The sequence below is a fragment of the Poecile atricapillus genome, chromosome 2 (assembly GCF_030490865.1).
Source record: "Poecile atricapillus isolate bPoeAtr1 chromosome 2, bPoeAtr1.hap1, whole genome shotgun sequence".
Taxonomy (NCBI): Eukaryota; Metazoa; Chordata; class Aves; order Passeriformes; family Paridae; genus Poecile; species Poecile atricapillus.
Window position 1 is genome coordinate 20,583,560 of NC_081250.1, and position 13,864 is coordinate 20,597,423.

The 13,864-nt window shown below is 41.1% G+C and overlaps 1 protein-coding gene across 5 annotated transcripts in view; it reads left to right on the plus strand.

Annotated features, from left to right (window-relative positions):
- Window positions 1-217: 217 nt before the first annotated feature.
- The window catches only part of ST8SIA6 (ST8 alpha-N-acetyl-neuraminide alpha-2,8-sialyltransferase 6), a 47,245-nt gene continuing 33,598 nt past the window's right edge, over window positions 218-13,864 (plus strand). Inside the window, exons 1-3 of one of the 5 annotated variants that reach the window (XM_058832415.1) lie at window positions 218-510; window positions 738-854; window positions 9,713-9,811. In XM_058832415.1, coding sequence (XP_058688398.1) covers window positions 416-510; window positions 738-854; window positions 9,713-9,811 — 311 coding nt within the window. In that variant the 5' untranslated portion in view covers window positions 218-415. The remainder of the gene's footprint in view (window positions 511-737; window positions 855-9,712; window positions 9,812-13,864) is intronic. The other 4 variants (XM_058832413.1, XM_058832412.1, XM_058832414.1 and 1 more) reach the window with 4 other exon arrangements.

A 13,864-nucleotide genomic window follows, 5' to 3' on the forward strand; every position in this document is an offset into this window, starting at 1 on the left:
CTGCCTGCCCTCGCCGGGCAAGCCCCGCACGCCGCTCCCGCCGCCGTCCCGCACGGCGCCCCTCTCCCCTATTAAAGTTTGGGCAGTTTCGACTCCCTCGCTCGGTGGCCCTCGACACCGGGCAGTGCCCCGGGCAGCGCCCCGGGCGGCCGCCAGCACAGGCCGCCAGCACAGGCCGCCCGGGTGCCGCCCTCACGCCGGCCGAGCCCCCCGCCCCCAGCAGCGGCGGGCCGGGCCCGCGCGGCGGCCGCGGCGGTTGTGGGGCGGGGGGGCCGATGGCGGCGGCGCAGGGCTGCGGGCGAGGGGCGGAGCGCAGAGCCCCTGTGGCTGCTATGGCCGCCTCCCCCTCCCCGCTGCCTCCCTTAAATACTATGGGGCGGCCGTAGCTGCGACGGGCGCCGCCGCTGAGCGCACCATGCGGGCTGTCATCGCCTTGGCCGCGGCGCTGGGCAGCCTGCTGCTCGGAGGCTGCCTCCTGCGCCTGGGCGGCCAGCAGCCCCTCCGCGCCAGGTAGGGCGGCCTCGCCCGCGGTCCGGAGCCGGCTGGGGAGGGCGGGAGGAGCGGGACGAGCCCCGCGGGGAGCGGCGCAGCCCGGCGCGGCGCCCCCGGCTCGCTCTGGGCTCGGCGCGGGTGCTGGCGGCTCCGAGCGGGTCGCGGGCAGGAGAGCGGCGCCGCTCTCGCCGGGTGATGTTCTATCACTGGTCCTGACAACTTTGTTTTACCGTCTCGCTTGCCAGGGGCTGGGAGGAGGAGGCAGGAGTAGCGGCTGTCACGCCGAAAGTGGTGCGAGCCCTCAGGTCTCCCCTGACGCCCCTTCCTCACACCGAGAACAGGTACGGGCTGGCCGCCCGCAGGTGGGTCCGTGAGGTCGGGTCTACAAAAGCAGAAATTTGCCTTCGCATCGGTTCATTCTTCTTTTTGTTTCGGCAGCTTGATCAGAGAGAGCGTTAGAGATCATTAGAGCAAAAGACACTTTGCTTTAACTGTAATGAATTATTTGCTCATGGGCCCTCTTATTGATGTCTGTCACTCTGCCCTTGGTTTTGAGCTCAATAAAATATTGCGTAGACCAGTTTTGTTAGCGTATGATGCAAAAAGTGCCTGCTGAATGGTGTGTTCCAGGCATCTTTTATTCTTCTTTCCAGGAAGGTGGAGCTGGGTTATACTGCTACTGTTTTTGTAATCTGTATTTGGTTAAAAATACAGATTCATAATTTAAAATTCACAGGACGAAGGCAAGACATATGAAACCTATTTCATTTTGGGTTGGCATTGTACTTTGTGGGAGCCCATTCACTTGATCCTGTCTTGACCTTTTAGATCAGTGTAGATCTTTTCTTTACAGTCTGTTATTTTATACTGTGAAGTTTAATATGAAGATATTTCATAAAATCAGCTGTGAAACATATTGTGCCATACATGCAGACTTCAGTACTAATGACTATTGTATTCATGCTCCCCATACACTGTAGGAAAACTAAGAGTGCAGAAGGCTGTGGTGTAATCCACTCATGTGGTGTAATCCACAATCCACTATGTAAGAAGTAGTTTTGAAATATTTTTGCATTCCTCTTTTACTTTATATGGTCTTATTAACTTTGCAGTTACCATGACTATTATATGGTAATATATATTATGGTCAAAAACATTAGAAAGAACTTAAGAATTGGGTCTTGCACAGAAACTGTGATGTCCTTGTGTTGGAGACAATGGTGACAGTGCAGTTAACCTTACTGAGGCCGCCATCTCACCCAATGTAGTTGAATTTGACAGCCCATGCTTTCCCTAAGTGAATGCAAGTGATGTTAGTTATAGTAACGATTGCAAGTGTACCCTAACAGTGCATTTCTTATGTGTTTCTGATGAGACACCCTTGTGCTCCCTCCCTCAAAATTTAGCACTTTCACAAGCTGTAAGTTTATAGCATCTTTCAAAATTAGAGTCAAAGAAATTCTGCACGTTTCTACGTGATGTTATGAGCTTCTGGCCTGCTCTTTCCTATTCTCATATTTTCCCTTTCTACCTTTTTTCCCTTCTCTCCCCCTCTTAGTAATGATTTTGCAGTATGTACTGTTCTGCATTGGGTTTTTTTTGTAGCCATTACTTCGTTCTTCTTGCCACTCTGTTTTGGGTTATGTCTGTGGTTTCCCCCTGGCCCGGCTCCTCACGCTCTTCCCTGCTACTTTCTGAGCTGCATCTCCTTTCACTCAGCCCTTTGTGCTATACCATGGAGTTGAATTGACTAGAAATGCTGGCAGAGACCACTTCAGAGAACAGTCTAGCTATTTCCCATCTGCTGTTAGTACACTCACAACTGGAACAAAGAAAGTAGAAACAGCACATACCAAAGATGTATGAAAATCCATGTCATGTTTTCAACCTTTGTAATAGGGCAAGTGAGATTGAGATTTTAAATATGTATTTTTCCTTGTTCTACTTGGAGCATGTTTGCACCAATTTGAAGCTAGTTTTGGTCAGCCTGAAATTGTATTTCTTCATGACTAAGTGAATGCAAAAGTGTGTCAAGTAAATTATTCATCAAAGAAAGTTTCAGTTTACTCAAGCTCCTGTAACCATAGTGTCTTTGGAGAGATGTCTTGCCAGCTGAATCCAAGAGTGGATGTGCTTTCTCACCTGAGTGACTATGCTCAGTAAGCTGGCCTGACAGGAGTTTGTGGTGCACATTTGGCCTGTGAGAAAGGAGAGAGAGCTGCCGGACTGGACTGACTGACTGAAGCTGTTACTTCATGCAGAGAGCAGCAAGACTGGGCAGGGAGCCATACTGGAGAGGTTTGATCCAGGCAGCAGCTGGACTGGGCCTGGCTAAGGGCCATGCTGGAGAGGTTTGATCCAGAGAGCATCTGGACTCCTTCAGGAGGTTCAAACCAATCCCTCAGCGATGGAGATGGATGGTCTCGTCAACAGGAATTAAGATTCCAGTGTGCAGTGGGGAAGCATGATTCTCCTAAAAAACCCTGATCATTTGAATGGCATTGCTGTCTTATTGACAGCAATGCCATTTCCTGCATAAGAGTAAGAGGATGTGCATGGATGTTTCCAGGAGAAGAAAAAGAAAAAAACCTAGGCACTATCCTTGAACTCTAAGTGTAAGTAATCTAGACAATCTTCACAGTCACAAGCTAATCATTTTTCTTATCATTACTTCCTTTGCTGTTGGAGGCATATTTGTAACCAGACATCTCCCAAAGAATCTCTAAGGCCCTATTATTCTGTTGCCTTGCAATATTTAAAGCTAATCTGTTCTTTTACTTTGAGTAATTCTTTTAAAAGGATGGAACTGAAGGATGAAAGGATGAAAAGCAGGGGATTGGATCAGTCTCTTGGATATTTAGGCAGCTATTATGTGCAGCAATGTTTAAATACACAGTGACCAGGCATCTAAAGTTCTCTGAAGATCTGTGTCTTAGTAAATAAACTTGATGATGTGGTTTGACTCTTACAGGACATTTCTTACCCCTTTTTCTTGTTAAGCATTAGCTAATTGGAGCAATGTGACTGTCTCTATAGTGCAACTTACATGTTAAGTCTTGGGCTTATTTCACAGCCTACTGTGACTCTTAGTAGGGTTTCTTACTGAAAAAAGTGACCACTATTAGTAAGATATGTCTAGTAGTCCCCAGATTTATTCATGGAACCAGTAAAATTTATACTGCAAATTCTCCTATCTATGCCTCATACCGTCCTCTCAATTTTTAAGCTGTAACTGTAAGAACAATTTCTATTTTCTTAAGCCAGCAGTACAACCAAAAAAAGAAGACTTGCATTTTTCCCACCTTTAGACCCTTGGTCTTCTCTCTTTCCTTTCTTCTCTCCCCAGCTGTGTTTGTGCAGGCTTAGTTGTTTGTGTAGTGGTTGCATTAATAGTGGAACAGAAGGCTCGGTATTGCTAGTGCTTATCAGGGGAAAATGAAAATAGTAAGAGAAGCTAGGTAGTATTTTCTTTGTTATGAGGCCCAGGGTGTGCTAGGTTAAATTTAGGCAGAAATTCTAGCTCTTATTATACTACCCTGGAATATGTAGCAGATAAATAATGTCAGCTCCTGCAAGGGAAGTGAAAATAGCACTATTTATGTATACTTATATAAAAGTAACAGGGCAGCAGTACCCTAAAGAACTGACCACTGTTACTGTGTTGCCAGTTTTAAGGCATTCATTTACTGTTTCCCTCTCTTGCTGTCTGTCTTTGTGGGTCCAAGGCAAGCACAGTGTAAAGACCACTGAAGTAATTGAACAGTGAGGAGGATGTGATTGAGGAGCTATGAGTAAACAAGTTAGTATTAATAGAGTGTTCCATAGTGTTGATTTCTCCAATTCCTCTCTCAGCGGCAGATCTGTATGCAGGCCTAGGAAATAAACAGCTATACTTAATTAACAATGCTACAGAGACCTGTACGTTCTGTGTCCTGTCAAAATACTGCATTCAGGCACTCAGAAGTGGAAGAAGAGACAGGCTAACACCACAATTATGGAGTTGTATATAGTATATTGCACTGATATACTAGTATATTGTACAGATACTTTGCTATGGTTTATATTAGTCAGCAGTGGGGACCCACTTCACTAATTTTACTGCTCTCTTATTATTTTGCCCCTTCATTTCCAAGTGATGTGTGCAGACATATTTTAGGAGCACACTTTGAACATATGCCTCATGTATTAGCTCTGTCTAAATGAATAGGTGATCAGTTGAAAGCTGCTGCCAGGAGTCATTTGTGTTGTGACAGTGGTGAAAGGTTTACCAGACTCTTTCTGTTTACTTGGTCCAAATGAAACTGCTCTGTCATTCTATCGTGTGCCCTTGTAACTCAATTTTAGTGTAAGTACCTTATTCTTTTCACTTCCCCTGCCATGAGGCTCTGAATGTTACTTGTCATGTTAGCTGTCATGCAGTTTATGGATTTTATAAATAAAAAGTATCTGACGTTATACATAACCCTGGTGAATGCACAAGAGGGTCTTTCAAATCATTTAAAGATGCAGTTTGTGTTAAAGGCTGGATTTAGCATTCCTTAGTTAAGCAATACCTGTATAGGAATTTGAACAAAGATAGTAGGATCAGTCCATTTAACAGTTACTGTGATTAATGTTTCAAGATAAATTCTTACTCCTGTGGTTTGATGAAGCCATTTTTATAGTCCATTTCACCAAGAATTTAAATTGTGTATTGCCCTATTAATCAAGGTGTTGTGAACTTTAAAAATATCACCATATTCTTATAATTTAATTAATTAAAAATATTGTCAAAGACAGCACTTAAGAGCGTCCTTCCTAGGGAAGTATGGATTGTGGTTTTTTTAATAGTATTCAACTAACAGATGATGAGATTCAAATACAAATTAGTCCCTTCAAGGGAGAGATTAAGATGGAAGATATTCACAATCTGGATAATTCTATTCAGTGTCATTTGGCAGAATGATTAAAAATGGGCAATTTTGCATACAGAAGTTATCCTTTTTAGCTGGAGATGCTCAGCTGGAACATATTTAGATCTCTTCTGCTGCTTCAGACAGACAAGGGCAAGAAGCTTTAGAAAAGAGCAACAACTGGTTCTCCTGGGTGTGGAGTGAATAGCCAATGAGTGGTATTTTCCCTTACTTTCAGTGTGGACTTACTAGGGAGGTGAAATTTTTATTGCTTTCACTGATGCCAAACAGTTCAGTTCTGAGAAATTTTGAATACCTCATCCCACATTCTTTGTTTCCACCTGATTTTGAGGGATTTCTAGAGGAGTGGCCTTTCAATCTTCATGTTACAGTATAACACACAGCACCACTTTTCCTTTTTTCGTCTGCTCTTTTTTTTTCTTCCCTACCATTCCACCATCTCATGCCCATTTCATTTTCCAACTCTGATAACTGGGGTTGAATTTTTTAGAGGGTGTCCCTTTGCTTTCCCTGCCCGTACCTTGTACCTTTCTGCTCATACAGAATGCTGTGTTATTTGACGTGTCTCTCTGTCTGGTGATTCCCAGCACTGCGGTTCCCTATTGTCTCAGGACTGAATGCTACAGGAGCAGCAAAAGGACTTTCCATATAGTTCCTGCATTTCTTATTCTAAAGGTGGATTCAATCCTTGTCTTAAACAGTTTTACAGTTTGAGGATCTGCTGTCTTCCTGAGACCAAGATATAGAATAAAAACGTGCTGATAAATATGGCACATGGTCTTAATCTACTGTGGATTTATTAAAGTACAGATGGCGTACTTCCTGAGTTCCTAGAATTACCATAGGAAGTATGTGGTCCTCAAGCTGTTCGTATATGATTAAAAAAAACCCTGTTTTTCAGATTTGGTCCAATGAGATTGGCTTTGAGAACATCTAAGCCCTAAGGAAAATACAAATGAAATTTCCTTGTATCATCAGTTTTATGAGTTCAAACCAGCAGAATGTTTCTACTTCAAGTTCTCATTTAGCTTAATAATTCCCAAAATTAGTTGAATGTAGCCTGATATCTGTATTGTTAGGCATGTCATTTGATTTCATTGTGGAAGTTGTAATGCAGCTCTAAGTAGTGAGCAAAGACTGTCCTCGACTAGGTCAGGTAAATTAATTTAGTGGTAAGTGTTGCCTTGCACAATTGTCTGATATGAGCAGAAATTTAATCTGAGTCTGATGCTTGCACGACTTTGCCATGAATAATGCAGTAGAAGTCTGGACTGCTTCTTGCACACCCATATTTATCTAAATGCAAAAAGATTTCATTCATGTGAAGCAGAGGCCACTCTGACAGTGAAACAGAAATTCAGAAACTTAACTTTTAATGGAATGAATCATTGTTTCACATCTCTTGCAAATAAATTGTTTTAATTTTGTATCTTTTGCACCACATAAAGAATGTTAAGTAAATTTTGTGTAAAAAGCCACAGAAGAAGCATTTTGGTGATCTATCATGGGGGTGTAAAAGTGGTCACGAGGCTTTAACGACAAAACAGAATAGGGACTTGTTTTGTTCTTTCTTTTTTCTCTGACTTCCTCTTTTTTTGAACTTTTAAAGTCTTGAAATTGAGTGCATAAAAAACAATTATGTGTTAAAAAATGAGGCAACTTGCTTACGTTGATCTTACGAATTTAAAAGGACTAGAAGTCTGTGGAGTAAAGCTTGTATTTGAGAGAATATTTATTCATTGCCCCGCAGGTCTCAGGACACAAATTAATAAGAAGCTGTAAGGACTTGTAACGGCTGTCTGCACAGAGTTGCGAAAGAATGTTGGTGCTCTGCTGCTGCCTGCTAATGCACCTCGCAGGGATCTGCTGACTTGGCCATCCTGGCAGCCTTCACATGTTAGACAAAGTCTCTTCTGGCCAGCTGTGGCTTAGAAGGGCTGGAGCCACTTCTCAAATCAGCATCCACTTCTTAGGTTTTAGTTATAATGGAAGTACATGCACTTGGCTTATATCAATAGTTTGGGGTTTTTTTTTTCTTTTCTTTAAGATGCTGTTTAGCCAGCTAAACTCTTGCCTGTAGCCATTTCTTTTACTTCAAGCTGCAGCTGTAGAATAATAATTTGTGGTTATTGAGTTAGAGAAGCAACAGAGAGGAAGAATGATGTAGTGCTAACTAAATTTGTTTGAGAACTGGAAAGGGCCTACCTGGTTGTTCTGCATAGACAGAGGCATTCAAACCAAGCTTCAATAAACCTGTATACATAAATTTTGTAGGCAGAATATTTGCTAGCACTTGCTATGTGAGATCTGCTGTTCTTAGCTCTGAACTGTGTTCTCTGAGAGCCTTCTGCTATTTCTATTTCACTCCTTGAGAAAAAAATGAGATAAAGAGCTGTATTTAAAGCAAAGACAGCCAAGGCGCTCTCAGTAGGCAGTGCTGGCTGTTACTATCTATTGAAGTCACTGCAGAACTGAAAGGGTAGAGGTTTATGTTGTGTTGTCTTACTGCTGTGCTCAACAAGAGGCATACAGACTGGATACTTCCTCAGGGGCAATGAGATTGTATTGGGAAGAATTTCTTGGTGGTGGGAATAAAGGAAGAGGGCTGTTCTCTCTCCTCTGCAGCCTACATCCTGTGGAATGGGGTGACTCAATCTCTAGAAGATTTAAAGGCAATGAAAGAAAAACAAAGGTGGTTCCTTCCTTCCCTGCCAGCTATGAACAGGAGTCAGTTCAGTAGTAAAATAAACAAGCGTTTATTCTTCTTTCTATTTTAGCCAGTATTCTCATTTGAAGTCTTTAACAGAAGGCTCAGGAGGGACTTGAAGGGAGGGTGGGTGCAAAGAGGATGGAGCCAAGTTCTTCTTACTGGTTCTCAGTGATAGAACAGAGGCAATGGGCACCAACTTAAACACAGGATATTCCCTCTGACCATCAGGCATCTCTTTTTCACTGTAAGGGTGACTGAGCACTGGCACAGGCTGCTCAGGTAGATTGTGGAGTCTCTATGTTTGGAGATATTCAGAAGCATCTGGACACAGTCCTTGCTCACTCTCTCTAGGTGGCTCTGCCTAAGCAGGGAGTTTGGACTAGTTGATCTCTAGAGGTGCTTTTCAACCTCAGCCATTCTGTAGTTCTGTGGCTTGAAATGGCATCTTTGCCAAGCAAGGTCTTTGAAATCAGCTTGTCAGGAATGTTGTTTCTAAGGGGTCTCCATGTTATAGCAGGTGAAGGCAATCGAGTTTTGGTCCTTGTCAGTAAAAGCAGTAATGGCTCAGAAGCACGGTGCATTGTGTGCAAAGGAGGAAGGCCCCTTTGCTTTTTGAGTGCCTCTTCACAGAAATGTTTCAGTTGTTCTCTGAGAGCAGCACACAGCATCTCTGTCTTCCATGTTTCTACTTCTGGTCTGGGCAAATAGGGTGCAATGTCCAAGGGCTCTGTAAGTAGTGAATCAGTGGAAAGAAGCAAAAAGGAAGGGGAGTTAGCAGGAAGGAACGTGGTGCAGGGCAGGGAAAATAATGCAAGAGGGAAAGTATTTATGATAAACGGCAGTCCACAGAGTGGAAGGCTGATGTTAGGAGAGGGTGATTGTATGAGATTGGACCTAGATACAGGATGAACTGAGGTGAATGGAATAAGATCTTGGTATCTCACTCATTTACTAATTTACATCTCAGTCTTCTACAAGGGCTGCCCAGAGCAAGAGGACCACATGGGAGTCTGGTGAAAATAAGACAGCAATTAAAGATCACTATCTGACACTTGCCTTGGTTCCTTTTAAATATATTTGTTCTTTCTGTGTAAATAAAGAATAAACAAGGCAGGAAGTATTATGCCTGAGTCAATAAGGTGAAGTCAAAGATCCACTTCACCTGTGGTGTTTCCTGTATATATTATATTCACTCTGAATATTGCATTTCATGAACAGTTTTAGGAAATCACATCTGCTAAATATTTTACTAATGAATATTTTAAATATCTTCAAAACTTAATGCTCAAGAGGCTTTCAATTTAATTTATTTTTTTAAAATTACATTTGCTGATTATAGTATACAGTGGAAAATATAATTCAGACAATGAAATAGGGTTATTTTAAAGAAAAAAATATTTTATTGTCCCTAGCAGCAAACTCTTTTACTAACAGGAGCTTCACAATGGAAGTCCATAAGATTTGTTAGGTAATGTTTTCAGCTAAATCAACGGTTATTAATCCTATTGTCATAGCAAAGTAAATGTGACAACATTAGTAGAATATGTTCTCTCTTTTAAAGTTTATTGCTTTTTCTCCTCCTGCTCCCTTTTAACAGAACAACTCTTAATAAAAATGGAATTTACCAGTTTGAACAGGCTTCAAAATGTAAGGCAATTCAGGACAACATTTTGTCATCATCTATCAAGAAGAAAAGGTAGGTGTTTGTTGTCCTTTCTGCTTTGTTTGTTTTAAATAGAAGGGTAAAAGATTGTCCTTTTTTACATAATTCTTGGTTTATTAATGTGGAGCTATGCAACAGAAAACTCTATTTGTTCAACCAATGTTTGCTGCATTTTTCTTTCACATGGATAAGATTTATTCAAGGTGGGATTTTAACATTTTTATTTTCACAATACAAGATTTCTTCTTATCAGCAACATTACATTCAAAATTATTCACAAAATTATTGAGTAGAAGCGTGGGGTATAATTTCATTACTGAGAGTCTTTTCCCTGCCTGGTGGACACTCCTCCCTGTTTTGAGCAACTTCAGTTAATGATTCTGTTTAGCATTGTTGACTAGTGCAAGTTTGGAAATGTACTCATATGAAGACTTGCTGGTTAGTTGCATGATTGCATTATGATAATGAGTCCACAGGAAACTAATAGTCCAATTCTAGACACATTGAAAAAAACACCCCAAATTAATTTTGGGTTTCAACTCGCTGTTGTGTATTTTTCTGGCATGGAGAAACATCCAACTTTGATATCAGTCCTGCTCAAATTCCTTGTGATTTTCCAAGGTGAAAAGGGGAGAAGCAGCCATTATTTTTGACCTGTAACATCTTTTCCTATATGAATGCACCAATAAATAAAAGGATGCACCAGTAAATAAAACATTGTAAGTAAGAAAGGCTTCCCATTAGGACTGAGTTGCAGCTTAAAATGGATGGTGCCATGCTGTCTTTAAAATTGGGAGCTTCCCTCCCCACACCCCTCCATTTGGGAAGAGAAATGGAATGCAAAACAAAAGATGAGCTACAAATAATTATGTGCCTTTCCCTATTCAAAGTACCAGAGAAGTCAAAGTTTTCCTTAATGCCAAAACAGCATTAAATGATCGTTTGAAAACTTACTCTGTCTTTGCCCCTTCCTCACCTTTTTATTGCATTTGAAGTTCTTTCACGTCTTTTTAAGTCATCATATTTCCAGCATTTCATCTTTGCTCTTATTATTACTTCTTTATTTCTTCTTCTTTCCCTCTTCTTTACAACCTCTTATGCCATCAGTATTCCACCTCTTTCAGCAACACTATCATTGAAGTTTTTATGCTTTTTTGAAAGGTGCTAGACCACTATGTTACTGATGCACTCATAGTGAGAGCTGAAACCTAGACTGGCAGAGGTCAAAGAATGCAGTTGACTGAAAACTTGAGAGATTGACATCAAGGGAAGGAAAACCAGTCACTGTATTACTTGGAAAATCCACTTACAGCAATATTAATGCTGTTATTTACCCTGCACATTGCAAAGTCTTACAGTCTTTGGAGATGAGTCCTACATTTTGGAGCTGAGATTATGGGAGAAACTTTACAAAGTACAAGACCTTCATTCTGTGGTTAAAGGGGCTGTACCATTTAATGAGGCAGAAGATGAATTGGGCAGGTAGGAAGAGAAACAGATGCTTGGAAAAAAGGAACAAGGGATTGCTTTTTGCCATGAATATTGCAGCTATTGACCTTCACTGATAGGAGCTGCAGGGATTTTGTTGCTTTTACAAGGTGTGACCCATATGCGTAGTATATGATGCTTTATTTTTGTAGTTCTAGACTTGCAGGGACATTCTGGACACTTCTGCCTCTTAAGTTGGAAGAAAGAGAAAAAAAACCCAACTTATTTAAAGGTTATCAGATGATTTGATAGTAAGAAATGCTATGTAAGTGGGAAGTTATTATTATAGCAAGTATGTGCTGGTGGTGACAGAGAGCCTGAAATACTGAGTTTTGCTAGCAGTTTTCCATTTTTATTCTAGAGCAAGCTCTGTGTACAATCTCCTGAGGGCTTATAAAGCTGTTATTTTTTTTTTGGGTTGCATTAAAGTGTCCAGAGGCAAAACAGAACCTTCCCTTATTTTGCATTTCATGCCATAGTTTCTATTTTTATTTCTTTTTTGAACATAAACTGCCAAGTAGAAATGTGGGGTTTTTTCACTCCTGTTGCTCAATCTTCCTTCTAATTCAGATACCATTTTTTTACAAGTTGGTATTTAGTTTTAGCAAATAACCAGTGAGACTTCATCTGTCTGTTCTGACATTTTACCTGTTGTCTCCATACTATCTCAACACTTTGGTCCTTGCTGTTGTCCTTTACATATCTGCCAATAATTAGAAGATACTAATATTTTGTCAGTGCTTTGAATGTGCATAGTAATTCCACCTTAGCCACTCCAGTTAGTATAGAAGATCACTGCTTACCTGACAAAAACTGGGGGGAAAAAAAAGAAAAAGCCTTCCAGGTATTGTCAGTCAGGCTCATATAGTATAAGTGAGTTTCTTAGGACAGCAAATTATTATGGCTGGGAGGCACATAAAAACAGGACAAAACAAAACCTGTTTCATTCATTCACTCTTCTCAGCACTGTAATTATTATGTTGTCCAAGTATTTTTATAGCTCAATTTACCTGAGCTTTTTTCATCTTAATAAAACCTTTTTAGTATCAGTGAATATGTGCTGTAGGCTCCTGGGTGCCAGTGGAAATATATGTTATGTGCCAGCTCTTTAAAATGGAACAGTGGAGAAGATGACTGTCTAGGTTACAGCAGAGCCATGAAATGATTCCCTGATAACGTGAACTGTTTCCTCTGGAGGAATGAGTCCCCAAACCTCCTTTAAACTAGGAAGTGCTAATATTGGCTTTCTGAGAGGAAAACAAAGTTTTCTGACCTGTAAACCCAGCTGTAACAAATCTCAGAGCTTCATGTTGAGTCTTTAAAAAAATATTTCTAGGAATACTCTCTTTTTATTGGTGTGAGCAGATGCCTTGCAGAGCTGCCGCAGTTGGGAGCTCCTGTCCTCCAGGACAGCGTGCTGGGTTGTCTGTGCTGCCTGTGGCACTGTGCCAGTTGGTAAAGACAGTCCACAGTGTCTTGGTAAGTCACAAGAGGAGCTAAACTGGATGCATGGGGTGAGCAGAGGTGGTGTTCTGACTCGTAAAGGCCTGGAAATGGTGCTCTTCTGTGTGAGCTGGTGAGCAAGAGCAATTCCATCCAGTAGAGACAGCTGTGGAAAGGCTTCAGTGTTCTTGCTTCATAATTGCTGTTTTTACCCTAAGTGCAGTTTCTCTTACAAGTATGAGAAGGCCTTACAGCTTCTGACAGTGAGTGCCTGTGTTTCCTATAAGGTCTCTGAACTCACATTATGGATGATGCTTTCATTCTTTTCCCTACCAAAAGTTTCCCTGTAACTTACTAATAACTTGTCAGTCCATGACTGTTGAATAAATACCATGAATTTTTTGTTTAATTTCTGACTCTGATCTTCATCTTATCAATGTCTTTAGGCTAGAATTTTCTTTTTCTATATTTTTTTTTCTCCTGGATAATGATAGCCTAACTCTTCATGGTCTGTTGTCCTATTAATTTCTGAATTTTTTTTTTTTTTTTGTAAGTCCAAGCATCTAAGTGATTTCTTGTTTTGATTAAGGAATGAAACCAGATGAGTTTTATTCAACATCAGAATAGACTATTTTAGTCTTGTGCTTTTATCTCATCTCCACCCCACAAACACTCCCTGCTTTGCACTGCTACTGACATTTGTCTGACCCCATGGTGACTCAAGTTAGGTATCAGCTTCAGCAGGAAGATAGTTCCATTTTCTCTGGCTGCAGTTCCAAGGCTGATAACATGCCAGCAGGCAGCTGCCAGAATAGGAGGGCCTTGATCCCTGTTCATCCATTTCCATCACTCTTTGCTTACACTGGCTGTGGTGTTAGATTATATCTTTCTTATCTGGTTTAACACAATAAGGAAGAAGGAAATGTGTATGCATATCCTTTTCCTTTTTTTTGTTTTTTGTTTGTTTTTTTTTTCTCCTTTATTTTTTTGCCCTGGTAGTAAAAGTGGCCTATGAAGGCATTTGACAAGTGCAAAACCAGGCAAAATAAAACAGGTGTGGTCAGGTAGGTACCCATAGTGACACAAGGGAGTTGGACTGGAAGGAGGAAGAATGTACTGTACCAGGTCAGATCATCTACAACTGCAATAGAACTG